Raw genomic sequence first — 17475 nt, 5'->3', positions numbered from 1 at the left:
TCCTTTTTGGCCTGAGCTGGAGCTGCTTCCACTAGAACAATTTGCAAACAATGAGAGGTAGGAGGTCTTCTTGTAGCATTTAAAGAAACCTTTATCTCCTGGAGCTAGAGGGTAGACATTGCTAAAGGTCAGGCTCAGGACCTCATGGTGGGCAGAGTATCCCAGATGGCTGACTTCTCAGTCTAGGAAATCTCATCCACCAGAGTCAGAGCCCTGAAGGGGAAGGAGCAGATCTTGAGAAATGGACACCTACCTATCGCATGAATCGGATGTCACCTGATCCACCCAACACAAGGTTGGGCATGCACAGCGGCAATATATTACTGAGTAGAAATAGTATCTAAGACTTGAACTTGAGCAGGGCTGGAAACCATGAGTACGTTGCATGTACAGGTGGCTCAGGGGCCTTTGAGATCCATTCCATAGAGTATGATGTCCAACCACGTAGACAGCTGCAGCATCACGGCCCCACCCAAAGGGGGTCCCTGAAGGTGGTGAAGGAAAATCTTCCCAGCGGGCTGAACGCTGAGTGCTCCATTTGGTTGGCCACTTTGTCTGGATTGAAAGATGTCCAGAGTACAAATCTCCATGGATTCAGGGATGGTTGCTCACAGGCTACTAGTTTGGTTAGATGGTCAGTGACTTGGAAAGAAGAACTGGAAACTTAGTGACAAGGAGTTTTGGGGAATAATACATGGAGGGGCCTCTCAGCATGGATTCAGAGTGAAACATGAGTCACATGAATGTGCACCCAAGGCACCCCCTACAGAGGAGGGGGCGAAACAGCATGTTCTGCGCTGGTCAGTCAGCCTCTGCCTAGCCACCCAGTGTTTGCTCAATGGGCCCCGTGTACAAGGATCATGGTGGAGGGAGGGATGGGGCCTGGGCCAGCTCTCAGCAACGCAGAAGCCTCTTCCCAAGGCTGACCTGGTGGTCACCAGTACTGAGTGCAGACCCTGCTGTGATGATCTGAAAAGAGCATTCTGAACTTTGGTCACTTGTCCCTTCCCTTGAATCCGGAATCCGAATCAAGGCATGTAGAGAGGGTGTGTGTGGGAAGCCAGCTGAATCCAGACTTTGAGTTCGCTCAGGCACCAGAATATGAATGAAACCTTCTGGGGTTCTAGCCCCGGCCATTGAGTCACCCCCAGCTGTTCTCGTCTTCCAGGCTAAGGGCCTGGACACTGCAGAGCAGAGGAAAAAGCAACCCCCCATGTCCCCTGCAAATCCTGACCCCCAGATCCATGAGCACAACAAAACCCCACTTAGGGTGGTTGATCAGGTTGAGATAGAACTTGCTGCCAATAGCAGAGGCCACCCCTGAGCTGCTTTTCCCTGGGGAGACCTGCCTGGTAGATGTTTGATTATATCCAATCCCTTCCATCATGGAGGGACTGGAGATTTGTCCTCCCTGGATATGACACATACTCTGAAGATGAGTTTGCCTTTCCTTCCTGTGATGCTTCTGCTGGCATGTATATGGTCATGGTCTTCCACACCACACTGCTCCCGATCCACGACCATGGACTTCACCCAATGCCCAGGACTTAACATCCATTCAGAGCTCATTCTATTGCTTCCCAAAGGATCTGTGTAGAAAAAAAATGACATTATTGGGAAAAGTATTTAAATCCAAATAAAGACTGTAGTTTAACTAATACTTTTATATCAACATGAATTTCTTAGTTTTGACAAAGTTCTCAGGGTGTATGAGATATTAGGAGGAGGTAGGGGGAGCTGGGTGAAGGAAGGGTACACCAAAATGTCTATACCATCTTTGCAACTCTTCTGTAAATCTAACATGATTTCAAAAGGAAAAGTCAAGAAAGTAGACCCAGGAGTGACCTTTCCTGAGTGAATGGTTGCCATGCCATCATGCTGTGTGCCCTTTCAGGGAAGACTCAAAGAAGAGTCACTGGATATTTGTGGTAATGTTGCAGGGCTTTTCTCAAGGAGACCCAGCCCCCTCTTCATTCGCCAACCCCAGGTCTGTGAACTGGCTCAGGCTTGGGACACTGAGCGACAGGTTTTGACTCTCTCTTGTAATGATTCAAGATAGATCTCTGGCTACCTTACCTGGAGATTTTCCAGTGATACAGATCAAATAATGCTTTAATAGGCCGCCTGTCTTGGGTTGAATTGTGCCCCCCGCCCCCCAAAGATATGCTGAAGTCCTAACCCATGGTACCTGTGAATTTGACCCTCTTTGCAGATATAATAACAATGTAAGTTAAAATGAGGTCATACTAGAGTAGGGTGGGCCCTTAATCCAATACGACTGGTGTCCTTATACAAAGAGGAGAGAGACAGAGGAAAGATGGCCATGTGACAATGACAGGGACAGGGATTCGATCATGCAGCTGGAAGCAAGGGGGTGCCAAGGATCAGAAACAGCCACGGGAAGCTAGAAGAGACAAGGAAGTATCCTCCCCTGGATCCCTTAGAGGGAGCGGGTCTCTGTTGACACCTTGATTTCCAACCTCGGGGCTCCAGAACTGTGAGATAATAAATTTCTGTGGTTTTAAGCCACCCAGTTGGTGGTTCTTTGCTATAACCACCCTAGAAAACTAATTAACACCACTCACCTCTCTTACTCTTAGAAGTTCTGGGATTACATAGCCACCACCAAAGGTAACTGGGGGCAACATCTACTTGGCACTGGGTCCTGTGGCTCGTGCTGTCTGTGGTGGTAAATTAAGCACTCTGCCACCCGACCTCTGCCTCTCTGGAATCCCATCATCCTCGCTGAAACTGGGGAGTCCATGTCTCAGGGGCAGCGTGTCTCACCACCGCCCGTATGGCACCGAACCATCCCTCAAAAGCAGCTGCCTGGTCCTTCACTGAGATGAGCATGGGATCAGTGGAATGTGGGTGAGATTAACATGCTCTGAAGGAGGCCAAAGCCAGGGGCCTGGATGCCATTGGAGCTCATCGTTTCTCACCACTGAGCTGGGGGCAGCCATAAGCGATGGAGGGTCCTGTAGGGCTCAGACCTTTGAAAAGTTTACATCAGCGGAAGGCAGAAAGATGGGTAAATCTCAATCTTGAATATTGTCTTGAGTAGAGAGTAAAGGGCACAGACTTCAATGTCTCTCTTCTGGGTCCAGAAACTTATATTTCCTTGCTTCTTTTTAAAAAAAATTTTTTTTTAAAGATCTTTATTTTATTTATGTGACAGAGAGAGAGACAGAGCACCAGTAGGCAGAGCTGCCGGCAAAGGGAGAGGAAGAAGCAGGCTCCCTGCGGAGCAGGGAGCCCGATATGGGACCTGATCCCAGGGCCCTGCCATCATGACCTGAGCCGAAGACAGACCCTTAAAGGACTGAGCCACCCAGGCGCCCCATTTCATTGCTTATTAAAAGGAATCGAGGTAGCCCAGAAAAGGAAGCCCCACTTGATTTTCAGTTGGGGAGTGCATGTTATTTTTCTCTGTGTTCTAAAGGAGGAAAGGTAGTGCTAGCTATGTTAACAGGTGAACTGTGTAAGTATAGTGGCTTAGCACAAAAGAAGCTAACTTCTCACAGGGAGGCTCCGCTTCAGCATCGAGAATCCACTTTGCCCCTCACTGGGGGGCTCAGGCTGATGGACGCTGCCATCTTTAGCACCAGGCTCCCGAGGGGTCGCTGGGTGGTGGTGTCATCACGTCTGCCTGCATTCCACTGACCAGAACCTAGTCCCCTGGTTCCACCTAGATGCCAGGGGCCCTGGGAATTGGAGTCCCTGGCTCGACAGCCACTTCCCCAGTGACAATTCCACACCATGGAAGGGGAGCACTGGTATGATGGCCAGCTGGCTACCTCTCCCACACAGCCTCGGCTAGTGTCCCACACAGGGCAGGTGCTCAGTAAATAACAAAGTGTCTGAGGTACATTGTATTTGGCAGGCACATTCCAAAGTACCTCATAGGCATCAAACTATTTTGTCCTCATAGAAACCTGGAGCATGGTTACTGTGAAGAACTCCATTTTACAGGTGAGGAAACTGAGGCACAGTGAGGTTTAGTAACTGGTCCAGGGTCACAAGCAGGAAAGGATGGAGCCAGAGATCAAACCTCGAAGCCTGGCTTTAGAACTCACCCACCTACCCACTGCTTGAGACAGCCTTTCCTTACAAATCCACACTGACTTGAACCGATTTATAAAAAAGAGAGAATGAATTGATGTGCATTGTAGAATTGAAAGCAAAGCAAAGGGGGATTTTATGGGAGCCTGGGGCATTCATGGAGTTCCTGCCATCTGCCAGGCACTAAGCTCTCCCTCCCTCTCTTCTCCCTCTCTTTCTTTCCCTTCCAGTGTCCCAGGGCATTTGGCACAAACCATGGGCTTCATCTTGTTGTCCCCAGGCCTGGCCTCATACCTGGCCCTTGGGAGGCACTCAGTACACACTTTCCAATGTATGATAAAAATGTAGACTAGGCAACATTAGAATAATTGGGATCCCAGAAGAAGAAGAAAGAGAGAGAGGGGCAGAAGGTATATTGGAGCAAATAATAGCAGAGAACTACCCTAATGTGAGGAAGGAAACAGGCATCAAAATCCAGGAGGCACAGAGAACCCCTCTCAAAATCAATAAAAATAGGTCAACACCCCGACATCTAATAGTAAAACTTACGAGTCACAGAGACAAAGAGAAAATCCTGAAAGCAGCTTGGGAGAAGAGGTACGTAACCCACAACGGTAGAAATATTAGATTGGCAACAGACCTATCCAAAGAGACCTGGCAGGCCAGAAAGGACTGGCATGATATCTTCAGAGCACTAAACGAGAAAAATGTGCACCCAAGAATACTATATCCAGCTAGGCTGTCATTGAAAATAGAAGGAGAGATAAAAAGCTTCCAGGACAAACAAAAACTAAGGGAATTTGCAAACACGAAACCAGCCCTCCAAGAAATATTGAAAGGGGTCCTCTAAGCAAAGAGAGAGCCTAAAAGGAGCAAATATCAGGAAGGAACACAGACAATATACAGTAACAGTCACCTTACAGGCAATACAATGGCACTAAATTCATACCTTTCAATAGTTACCCTGAATGTAAATGGGCTAAATGCCCCAATCAAAAGACACAGGCTATCAGATTGGATTAAAAAACAAGACCCATCCATATGCTGTCTGCAAGAGACTCATTTTAGACCCAAAGACACCCCCAGATTGAAAGTGCGGGGTGGAAAACCATTTACCATGCTAATGGACACCAAAAGAAAGCTGGGGTGGCAATCCTTATATCAGACAAACTAGATTTTAAAACAAAGACTAATAAAAGATGAGGAAGGACACTATATCCTACTTAAAGGGTCTATCCAACAAGAAGATCTAACAATTGTAAATATCTATGCCCCGAACATGGGAGCAGCCAATGATATAAGCCAATTAATAACAAAAGCAAAGAAACACATTGACAACAATACAATAATAGTGGGGGACTTTAACACCCCCCTGACTGAAATGGACAGATCATCTAAGCAAAAGATCTACAAGGAAATAAAGACTTTAAATGACACACTGGACCAAATGGACTTCACAGACATATTCAGAACATTCCATCCCAAAGCAACGGAATACACATTCTTCTCTAGTGCCCATGGAACATTCTCCAGAATTGATCACATCCTAGGTCACAAATCAGGTCTCAACCAGTACCAAAAGATTGGGATTCTTCCCTGCATATTTTCAGACCACAGTGCTTTGAAGCTAGAACTCAATCACAAGAGGAAAGTCAGAAAAAACTCAAATACATGGAGGCTAAAGAGCATCCTACTAAAGAATGAATGGGTCAGCCAGGAAATTAAAGAAGAATTTTAAAAATTCATGGAAACCAATGAAAATGAAAACACAACTGTTCAAAATCTTTGGGATACAGCAAAGGCAGTCCTGAGAGGAAAGTATATAGCAATACAAGCCTTTCTCAAGAAACCAGAAACGTCTCAAATACACAACCTAACCCTACACCTAAAGGAGCTGGAAGCAAATAAAGCCTAAACCCAGCAGGAGAAGAGAAATTAATAAAGATCAGAGCAGAAATCAATGAAATAGAAACCAAAAGAACAGTAGAACAGATCAACGAAACTAGGAGCTGGTTCTTTGAAAGAATGAACAAGATTGATAAACCCCTGGCCAGACTTATCAAAAAGAAAAGAGAAATGACCCAAATCAACAAAATCATGAATGAAAGAGGAGAGATCACAACCAACACCAAAGAAATACAAACAATTATAAGAACATATTATGAGCAACTCTAGGCCAGCAAATTAGATAACCTGGAAGAAATGGGTGCATTCCTAGAGATGTATCAACTACCAAAATTGAACCAGGAAGAAATAGAAAACCTGAACAGACCTATAACCCCTAAGGAAATTGAAGCAGTCATCAAAAATCTCCCAAGAAACAAAAGCCCAGGGCCAGATGGCTTCCCAGGGGAATTCTATCAGACATTTAAAGAAGAATTAATACCTATTCTCCTGAAACTGTTCCAAAAAATAGAAATGGAAGGAAAACTTCCAAACTCATTTTATGAGGCCACCATTACCTTGATCCCCAAACCAGACAAAGACCCCATCAAAAAGGAGAATTACAGACCAATATCCTTGATGAACATGGAGGCAAAAATTCTCACCAAAATACTAGCCAATAGGATCCAACAGTACATTAAAAGGATTATTCACCATGACCAAGTGGGATTTATCCCTGGGCTGCAAGGCTGGTTCAGCATCCGCAAATCAATCAACGTGATACAATACAGTAACAAAAGAAAGAACAAGAATCATATGATCCTCTCAATAGATGCAGAAAAACCATTTGACAAAGTACAGCATCCTTTCTTGAGCAAAACTCTTCAGAGTATAGGGATAGAGGGTACATACCTCAATATCATAAAAGCCATCTATGAAAAACCTACAGTGAATATCATTCTCAATGGGGAAAAGCTGAGAGCTTTTCCCCTAAAGTAAGGAATGCGGCAGGGATGTCCACTCTCACCACTGCTATTCAACATAATATTAGAAGTCCTAGCCACAGCAATCAGACAACAAAAAGAAATCAAAGGCATCCAAATCGGCAAAGAGGAAGTCAAACTCTCACTCTTTGCAGATGATATGATACTGTATGTGGAAAACCCAAAAGACTCCACCCCAAAACTGCTAGAACTCATACAGAAATTCAGTAAAGTAGCAGGATATAAAATCAATGCACAGAAATCAGTGGCATTCCTATACACCAACAACAAGACAGAAGAGAGACAAATCAAGGTGTCAATCCCATTTACAATTGCACCCAAAACCATAAGATACCTAGGAATAAATTTAACCAAAGAGGCAAAGGATCTGTACTCAGAAAACTATAAAATACTCATGAAAGAAATTGAAGAAGACACAAACAAATGGAAAAACGTTCCATGCTCGTGGATTGGAAGAACCAACATTGTGAAGATGTCAATGCTACCTAGAGCAATCTACACATTCAATGCAATCCCCATCAAAATACCATCCACTTTTTTCAAAGAAATGGAACAAATAATCCTAAAATTTGTATGGAACCAGAAGAGACCCCGAATAGCCAGAGGAATGTTGAAAAAGAAAAGCAAAGCTGGCAGCATCACAATTCCGGACTTCCAGCTCTATTACAAAGCTCTCATCATCAAGACAGTATGGCACTGGTGCAAAAACAGACACATAGATCAATGGAACAGAATCGAGAGCCCAGAAATGGACCCTCAACTCTATGGTCAACTCATCTTTGACAAAGCAGGAAAGAATGTCCAATGGAAAAAAGACAGTCTCTTCAACAAATAGTGTTGGGAAAGTTGGACAGCCACGTGCAGAAGAATGAAACTGGACCATTTCCTTACACCACACACAAAAATAGACTCCAAATGGTTGAAAGACCTAAACATGAGACAGGAGTCCATCAAAATCCTAAAGGAGAACACAGGCAGCAACCTCTTCGACCTCAGCCGCAGCAACTTCTTCCTAGAAACATCGCCAAAGGCAAGGGAAGCAAGGGCAAAAATGAACTATTGGGATTTCATCAAGATAAAAAGCTTTTGCACAGCCAAAGAAACAGTCCACAAAACCAAAAGACAACCGACAGAATGGGAGAAAATATTTGCAAATGACATATCAGATAAAGGGCTAGTATCCAAAATCTATAAAGAACTTATCAAACTCAACACCCAAAGAACAAATAATCCAATCAAGAAATGGGCAGAAGACATGAACAGACATTTTTCCAAAGAAGACATCCAAATGGCCAACAGACACATGAAAAAGTGCTCAACATCGCTCGGCATCAGGGAAATCCAAATCAAAACCTCAATGAGATACCACCTCACACCAGTCAGAATGGCTAAAATTAACAAGTCAGGAAACGACAGATGTTGGCAGGGATGCAGAGAAAGGGGAACCCTCCTACACTGTTGGTGGGAACGCAAGCTGGTGCAACCACTCTGGAAAACAGTATGGAGGGTCCTCAAACAGTTGAAAATAGAGCTACCCTATGATCCAGCAATTGCACTACTGGGTATTTACCACAAAGATACAAAGGTAGGGATCCGAAGGGGTACGTGCACCCCAATGTTTATAGCAGCAATGTCCACAATAGCCAAACTGTGGAAAGAGCCAAGATGTCCATCGACAGATGAATGGATAAAGAAGAAGTGGTATATATACACAATGGAATATTATGCAGCCATCAAAAGGAATGAGATCTTGCCATTTGCAATGACGTGAATGGAACTGGAGGGTGTTATGCTGAGTGAAATAAGTCAATCAGAGAAAGACATGTATCATATGACCTCACTGATATGAGGAATTCTTAATCTCAGGAAACAACCTGAGGGTTGCTGGAGTGGTGGGGGGTGGGAGGGATGGGGTGGCTGGGTGATAGACACTGGGGAGGGTATGTGCTATGGTGAGCGCTGTGAATTGTGCAAGACTGTTGAATCACAGACCTGTACCTCTGAAACAAATAATGCAACATATGTTAAGAAAAAAGAAAAAGAAGATAGCAGGAGGGGAAGAATGAAGGGGAGTAAGTCGGAGGGGGAGATGAACCATGAGAGACGATGGACTCTGAACAACAAACTGAGGGTTCTAGAGGGGAGGGGGGTGGGGGGATGGGTTAGCCTGGTGATGGGTATTCAAGAGGGCACGTTCTGCGTGGAGCACTGGGTGTTATGCACAAACAATGAATCATGGAACACTACATCAAAAACTAATGATGTAATAATATATGGTGATTAACATAACAATAAAAAATTAAAAAAAATTCTCAAGACTAGAAGTTCAAGATCAAGACTTCTCTTCCAGGCCTGTCTCCTAGTATCTGGTGGTCTCTAGTGTTCCTTGGCTTGTAGATAGCTCTCGCTCTGTCTTCACATCGTCTCCTCTCTTAGAGGTGTCTGTCTGCAATTTCCCCTTTTTATAAGGACACAGTCATATTGGATTAGAGCCCAGCCTGATGACCTCAACTCGATCATTTCCAAGTAAGGTCACATTCACAGGTATTGGGGGCTAGGACTTCAATATCTTTTGGGGGGACACATTCAACACATATTTATTGAGCACCTATGATGTGCTGGTCAGCACTGTTGTATATGCTGGAGATAAAGCTGTGGACAAGATAGGCAATGTCCTTCTCGTAGAGCTTTCCTTATGGGAAGGAGACAGGCCACAGATGTATACACATCCCAGGTAATGAGCTAGGGAGGGAAATGAAGCAAGGCAAGGGGATAGAGCACAGTGGGGCAGGTGCAGCCCTGAGTCCCATAACCTGCTGGTCCGCTGAGACCCACACCTGCTTGCTCCTTCATGCAACATCCATCCATGTGTGCGTTCATTAACTCCTTGGTTTATTTACTGAGCATCCACCTGGCTTGAGTCTGGGGAAACCCAGCTGAAAGGCAGAGTCTTAAGGTGCCCTGCCGTTCACATTCATTTCTTTTTTTATTTTTTTTAAAGATTTTATTTATTTATTTGACAGAGAAAGACACAGTGAGAGAGGGAACACAAGCAGGGGGAGTGGGAGAGGGAGAAGCAGGCTTCCTGCTGAGCAGGGACCCTGATGCGGGGCTCGATCCCAGGACCCTGGGATCATGACCTGAGCCGAAGGTAGACGCTTAAGGACTGAGCCACCCAGGCGCCCCCACATTCATTTCTGTGCGCAAGCTCCACCCTCTCTGGAATGTCTGCCCTGCCCCATGTCGCCTGGGGAGTTGCTACTCCTAGGTATAAAGACCTGATGCTGGGCCGGTGCTGCCATCTCTGGGAACTTCTCACCCTTCCTGGCAGAATCCAGGCTCATCCACCCCTCCCCTCTAGACACCCCTGCTCCCAGGAGCTGCTTGCTCAGTCACGGCTGCTGGGCCGTGTTTCCTAGAAGGCAGAGCCAAGTCTCACCTTTGATGCTCTCAGGCTTCCCAGTGCTTTTGCAAGAACTACTTGTCTATTCAGCACATCTCTGCTAGAATGTTGGGTCCTTGAGGACAGTCTTTCATAGCTGAAGCCCCAGCACTCAGAACAGATATTGGCAAAGGACTCAGCATTGGATAAATAAGTGTTGACCCCATAAATGAACGAATGAATTTCAAAAAATGAATGGAGGCAAGACAGGGCTCCCAGGTTGACTCTCTCCTGGCCCAGGGCTCCCTGCTCCATCCCTCACCCCCATCACAGTCAGGAACCTCTGGCAGTCAGAACCAGCATGTAACTTGCTGGATCCACTGCAAAATGAAAATGTGGGTCCCCTTGTTCCAAAATGAATGTCAAGGCCGCAAGAGAAGAGGGTTAAACCAAGGGGGAGAGGTGTCTCCTGGGTGAGGAACCCTCTGTTACTTCACAGAGGGCTCACCCAGGAGGCCTGCTGGCCTTCAGACTGCAGTCACACAAGTAGCTCCCTCCCGACTCCCTGCTCCCTCCTTGCTCTCTGCTCTTAGGAGGCTCTTTTGCAGAAACCTGGGCGGGGGGGGGGGGGGGGGGGGGGGGCAGCTGGAATCTCCTCTTCAGCAGCATCTGAGCGGGACACCCTGGCAGACACGTTCAGCTTCGGCTTGGACTTCAGATCGGCTGGGGGGGAGGGTGCTGCTGAGGGAGACGCTCTGGTGTCCACAATTGGGGGGGTACCTGGCAGCCCCCACTCCCAGCGGCGCTCGGTGCAGAAGCAGCTTCCCGTTCTCTCCGAAGAGGGACAGAGAGGATCTCTTTTCTTGGGAAGTAGCCCCTGTCTTGTCCCCGTCTGGGCATCTCCTGGCAGACACACAGGTACACCAGACGGACAAATACAGACACAAACAAAAAGACACCCCGTCCCTCTATTAATAGATCTAGGGACGAGCGCTGTGACACCTTTCCCTCCCCGCCCCAAGCAGACACACCCCAAAGATAGATGGCCAGACCCAGAGAGACCCGCACAGAGAAAACATACCGCAGAAATAGGCAGGGTGGAGGCCAGCCAGCCAGACAGGACTCAGGCACAGGGACACTTTCAGGCTCACCTAGACCTCTGCGGTCCGCGACTCAGCGGCTCTGGGACAGCCTGAGCAGTGCCGGCACCTGCTGACCGCCCAGCGCCCCGCTGGACCGCAGCCACGCCCCCCGCGCCGACTCCCGCCGGCGGGCTCAGGGTGACCCCTCGCCCCTCACCGCCACCCCGGGAGCCGGCAGGAGGCACCTGTCGCCAACCAGCTTCCGCGCAGCCGGGGGCGGGCGCGGGCAGCGGACAGGAGGGCTCGCGGACGTCGCGGGAGGGCTGGCCCGGGTCCCAGGCGCCAGGGGCGGGGAGCGGTCGGCGTGGGTCGCGGAGCAGGCGGGAGGGCTGCCCCGGGCTTTGCGGAGTCCGGGGAAGTGGGCAGTGCGCACGCCGGAGCGCAAGGAAGAAGCCGGGGTCGGCGCGGGCCAGCGGGGTGGGGGTCGGTGGTAAGCGGACCTGTGGGCACCTTGGCCGGGGGCACAGGGTCAGAAGCGGGAAGGGCAGGCGTCGGACGGGATCGGGACGGGGGGGGCCGCTTGGCAGAGAGCGTCAGGCCAAGGGGTGGAGGGCAGGGGTCCGGGCCCGCAGCCGCTCCCGGAACCAGACCCGGTGCGGGCCCCTCCACGATGCCCGAGGGCCAGGGGGCGGCTCGGAGCGCCCCGGGCAGGGTGTCGGCCGGGCCCGCGGCCTGCCCATCGCCCCGCCTCTCGGCCGCGGGGTCCGTGGGGTCCGCGGGGTCCGCGGGGTCCGCGGCGTCCCCGGCCCCTCGGCGGGGCGCCGTCTGCGCCAGCGTCCCGCAGAAGCTGGCGGAGGCGCTGAGCAGCCAGTACGGGCTGGTTGTGTTCGTGGCGGGGCTTCTGCTCCTGCTGGCCTGGGCCGTGCACGCCTCGGCGGTGGGCAAGAGCGACCTGCTCTGCTTCCTCACGGCGCTCATGCTGCTGCAGCTGCTCTGGATGCTGTGGTACATGGGCCGCAGCTCCGCGCACCGCCGCCTCATCCGTCCCAAGGACACGCACGCCGGCGCGCGCTGGCTCCGCGGTGAGTCTCCCGGCCGCCGCCGCCGCACCAGCCTCCGTCTCCCCGACAGCGTTTCTGGCTCTCACCTCCTCCCTTCCTTCTCTCGGTTCCTTTGTTGAGCTTGGTCCGTTGCAGTAGCCTCGTCTCTCTGCCCTCGGGCTCTTCGCACACATTCCATCCTGAGGGCTATAGCTGCACAAACCTGTTCGCATCTCCTCTTGGCTGCAAGTCCTGCATGGGTTCCACCGACCCCCACGAGGGAGGCCACACTCCCTTTCCTTGGCGTTCCTGGCCTTCTAAGATCAGTCCCCAGAGGGCCTCTAGTTTTGTCCCCCACTTGGCCCCCGTTCTGTGCTCCAGTCTGAAAGGCTCTTAGTTCCCATCGCAAGGTTTCCTATCTCCACGCCTTCGCATAGTCTGTTCCATCCGGCGGTGTCTTCCCGTTGCCCTCCTTTCCAAGACAGGGCTCAGGCCTCATTCCTTCCGCCCCCCCACCCCCGCCCGGCCATCCCCAACCCATGATGCTTTTCTGATTTCCCTTGCTCTCTGTGGTGCTGACCACACTCCACCCCACCGTGCCCCCCTGGGTAGACAGCATTCTTGTTGATACTTTTGTCCCCTCCCCCCACCACCCCGAGGGGAGCTCTGTGATGCTCCTCTCTTAGTCCTAGAGGCACCTCGGGGTCTGGCCGTAGAGTAGATGCTTAGAGGACACAAGAGCATGCAGTTGGGACCAATGGAGTCATGCAGAAGTGGATCAACACTGGGGCGGTGGAAGGTGGGGACTGCTTCCTACTCCCACAGACTGAAATGTTGTCAAGATGGAAGGTTCTCCTCCTGCATGAGCTTCCTCTTGAAAGGGAGACAGACATGGTGGAGTCAAGGAGAGGAGGGAGTCGGGAGTGCGCCGTGGAGAAAGCAGCTGTCTCAGAGAGGTACATCTCCCTCCCTGCGGACCAGGCACATGGCACCTCTCTACCTGAATTCTCTTGAGGTCTGAATTTAACTCTCCCTTAGAGGGTAGCTTTCCTTGTCCTTGCATGACCTTGGGCACGTGACTCAATCTGCCCACCCTCTGAGTTTCAGCCGAGGGAGCCTGACTGCTGGCTGGGTGCAGGCTGGGTGCGGGCTGGGTGCCCACCCACATCCCTTCAAAGGTCTGGCACGGGGCCATCTTCCCTACCCCGCCTGGCAGGACCTACTCCTCACCCCCACTGGCTACCATGTCTCTCTCTGTGGAGAGTGTTCTCTCCTTGTCAACTCCCACCTTGTATCATGACTAGTTGGATAGGAGCCTGGTCATCCGGATGAGATTTTAGGCTTCTTAGGCTCAGGGACTGTGTCTAGTTCATCTTGCCTTTGGAAAAACTGGACACAACTCCAGGCTGGCCCAAATTCCTGTTCTGAAAGTCGTTGTTTTAGGGAGGGTCATGAATGGCGGGGAATCCGGCCCCGTATCAAACACCCGTACAAACAAATAGGCATGAAATGTTTTGAGGGTATTGATTTACACAGGCTAAAAAATATTACACACGCAGGCTTTTGACCTATGCTTTCCTATAGTGGAAGGAACCCTTCTTTGTCCCTCCCTCACCTCCTTTCTCCTCCTTCCTCCTCCATTCATTCCTTTCTCCCTCACTCCTCCCCATTCCCTTCTCCTTCAATCCTTGCCCCCTTCCCTTCCCCACCCCTCCCTCCCCTGCTCTTCCTCTCTCTCTCCCTCCTCTCTCTCCCTCTTTCCAGGAGGAGTCCAAGCATTGGGATCTGAGTCAGTGGGTGAATGCTGGTGCCATTTCCCAAGATTAGGGAGACAGAGGGAGGAGCAGGGGTGGGGATGCAGAATCGAGTTTCCTCTCGTGGGCATGTTACTTTTGAGGTGTCTATTGGACACCAAGTAGTGATAGAATGAATGTGGCGATAGAGAGAGAGAGCACATAGTAGATGTTCAGTAAATGGTGGTGACTTAAACAATCATGATAACATAACCATTCAAATGAGGTAGGTGGATAATGGAAATAGTGCTGGCCCTGGAAGGTTTGGCTCCATGTTCCAGCTTGAGGACCTTCACCTTCAGAGTCCCTGCTCCCTCATCAGTAAAATGAGAACCCCGGTCACTTTTTAGGGAAGAGGTGGGAGAGCCGCATCAAGTGAACACAGTTTGCAAAGCACTATGATCCCTGTAAATGAGCTGCAGTTCATTGAAGAGGCCAGAGGCTAAGGAAAGAACGTTGGGGTGCCAAAGGCAGTGCCCCAGCCCCAGCGCCAGCCAGGGCTGAGGTTTTCCCTGGAAGCATAGCCGGGAAGACAGGTTTGACTTAGCTCTGCCCTGGCTTCTGTGACAGCCTTAGAAGTCTGGGGCTCTGAGACCCAGCCTGTGGAATTCGGGGCACTAACATTTTCCAGAGAAATTTTTGGGTCTTGGTATGGGCTGTGAGGCATTGCTTTGAGCAGAGAACATTCTGTTCCACCTACTGGGTATGAGAAAGTGAAAACTTCCTTTGGAACAAAAAATATTGCCCTATTAAAATTTTTAGTGGAAATGATGGATTATTAATTCAGCTCCTCTATTTGCTAAGTAAAGAGATTGATTTTTTTTTTTTTTTTTGGAAGGAGCAACAGCATCCTGGATATCTCGTGCCAGCCCAGTGGGTGCAGTGACATGCAAGCCCATTGCATAGCTGGTTCATCTGGTGAATTACCAGGGTCCTGTTTCTGGTCTGTTTCTAGTCCCTTAAAAGACTGCAGTGTCTTACCTACCAGTGGTAGGATTTTGTTGTTATTACTGTTCTGTCTGAAGCCCAGGGAAGTGTTTTTAACACAAACTTATGGGAACAACGCCAATAAGAAAAATAGCTGTGTTTATCGAGTGACTTCGGGATGCACGTACGTTAGAAGTGTTGTCAAAATTATTTGTCACAGTGATTCTTTTTTTTAATGCTTGTGAATAATCACCCCCAATTTACTCCTTCTATAAGATCAGATTTTTACAGAATACTTTTTTCATAGAATGAGATATACCCATGTATATGATACATTACACCTTTGTCTAGCAGCATCCCACCCATGGAAATGGGCTGCTCACAGCACTACGCTTATTGTCCCTTAAGGGACTGGAAGTAAAGGGGCAGAGGTGAGCTGCTTACATAAGACCAGGCTAGGGGTGATGGTTGTACTGGCTCTAGATATAAAGGTCCGGAACATGATGATAGGTTTGCTAAAGACGCTGTCCCCACCTGTGAGTAAGTGAAGGTCGATAAAAGAGATGGGTCCGTGTGTGTGTGTGTGTGTGTGTGTGTGTGTGTGTGTGTGTGTGTGTGTGTGTGAAGAGGGCAGAGAGCAACAGAGGGGGATGAGGGAAGGGGCAGAGGCTGCAGGACATAAAGATGCAACAGTTTGGGCACTCAGGGGGCCCACAGTCTGGAAGTGCAGCCAGAACTCCTGAGAAACCACCAGGGATGTCTTGGGAACTAGCAGAGAGCAACAGAGAAGAGAGCCAGGTGCACAGCATGGAAACTTTTGTGGTGATTGGGCAGAACTGTTGATCCGGTTTTGTTTGACAGCCTGGACAAAGCTCCCAGGACTGGCTGGGCTCTGGGGATGGCAGGACGATCAGGCGTGGCCCTGCACAGAGGGATGCGGGGGCGGGTGAGGACGATGTGGACAGTGAGGGGCAGCAGAGCATGGTGGCCAAGAGCAAGCCCCCACGCCAGGCATGTAGCTCTACTTCTGCCTCTGTTTTCTGGTCTGTAAAATGCGGACGATGATACCACCGATCACGTAGGGTTGTTAGGAGACTCAGTGAGTTAATACATATAAAATGCTTAGAAGCCTCTGGCACATAGTAAGAGACATGTCTTATTATGAAATAAATGATTCAGCATTATGATGGGCAAGTGCAGGGGATGGGTGGGGGGGTTCCCAGAAGAAGATCTTTTGTTTTCTTTGGAGTTTGGGGAAAAAAAACTTAAAAATCATTAAAAAATGCAAAAAGAATACACAGAATACACGGATTGCGCGTGACAGTGACAGCCAGTGAAGTTCTGGAAGAGATCAACATTCAGGAGTTTTGTTTTTTTTTTTAAGCAATTCCCTCAGGAAGGAGAGCAGTGATCCCCAAGACCCAGCCTGGGGTCACTGTGAGGGACTCTTGCCTAACTGCATGCTTTTTCTTACATATTTTTGGGGGTTGAGATTTTTTTTTTTTTTTTGTCTAATAGAAAATATAAACACAATGCCAGGATTTCAGCATCAGTAAAATGATGGGGCTGCCCAAAATGCTGATGCTGGTTTGGCATTCATTGGAAAGGAAGTCATACTGCATGTGGGGGTACCTTGCTCCCCTTTGAGCATCACACGGGCACCTGTAGAAGGAGGGCCCCAGGAGGAACACAAGGGTGTTGAGTCCAGAGGAGAGAGGATGTACCAGGGTAGAAAATGAGGCAGCTTCACTCCTGTGAGCTCCAGGCCATCCTTTGTTTTCCAGAAAACAGAGTCACTTCTTTAGGGAAGCCTTTCCTGATCCTTTCAGACAGGTGTGGCTCCCAGGTTGTATGTTCTCAGAGCATCCTACATTTTCTTCTTAACCCTAATCAGGCAGGATACTGTGGTGTTCACTTCCTCGGTAACCAGACTGTGGGCTCTCGGAGGCAGGGCCCCTGTCTGAATGTGCCCCCCAATATATCCTTAGCCCCCGGCACAGTGCCTGACATGTAAAAAGTGGCAGCTGATATTTACTGAATTATCAAACGAATGGATGGACGGATGGATGGATGGATGGATGGATGGATGGATGGACAGATGGATGGATGGGTGGACGGATGGATGGATGGGTGGACGGATGGATGGATGGGTGGACGGATGGATGGATGAGTGAATGATGACAGAATCTCCAGGGAAGAGAATGGCAGTTCCAGGAGGCTGACTGCAGTTCAGTGTAAGGAAGAACATTCTAATATAACCTCCAGCTGGTGATGGAAGGGTGTGCTTTGAAAGATAGTGAG

At 49.2% G+C, this 17475-nt stretch overlaps 1 protein-coding gene across 1 annotated transcript in view; it reads left to right on the top strand.

The window, feature by feature from the left end:
- The first annotated feature begins 12084 nt into the window (after window positions 1–12084).
- OTOP1 (otopetrin 1) overlaps window positions 12085–17475 on the top strand; it is a 32330-nt gene continuing 26939 nt past the window's right edge. Inside the window, exon 1 of the mRNA XM_028089852.2 lies at window positions 12085–12496. Coding sequence (XP_027945653.2) covers window positions 12085–12496 — 412 coding nt within the window. The remainder of the gene's footprint in view (window positions 12497–17475) is intronic.

Source organism: Eumetopias jubatus, unplaced genomic scaffold (assembly GCF_037043125.1).
Source record: "Eumetopias jubatus isolate StellerSeaLion01/CBP00866 unplaced genomic scaffold, mEumJub1_p1.0 scaffold_2, whole genome shotgun sequence".
Taxonomy (NCBI): domain Eukaryota; kingdom Metazoa; phylum Chordata; class Mammalia; order Carnivora; family Otariidae; genus Eumetopias; species Eumetopias jubatus.
Note: the sequence above shows the minus strand (reverse complement) of the source record. Positions and strands in the feature narration are given on the sequence as shown.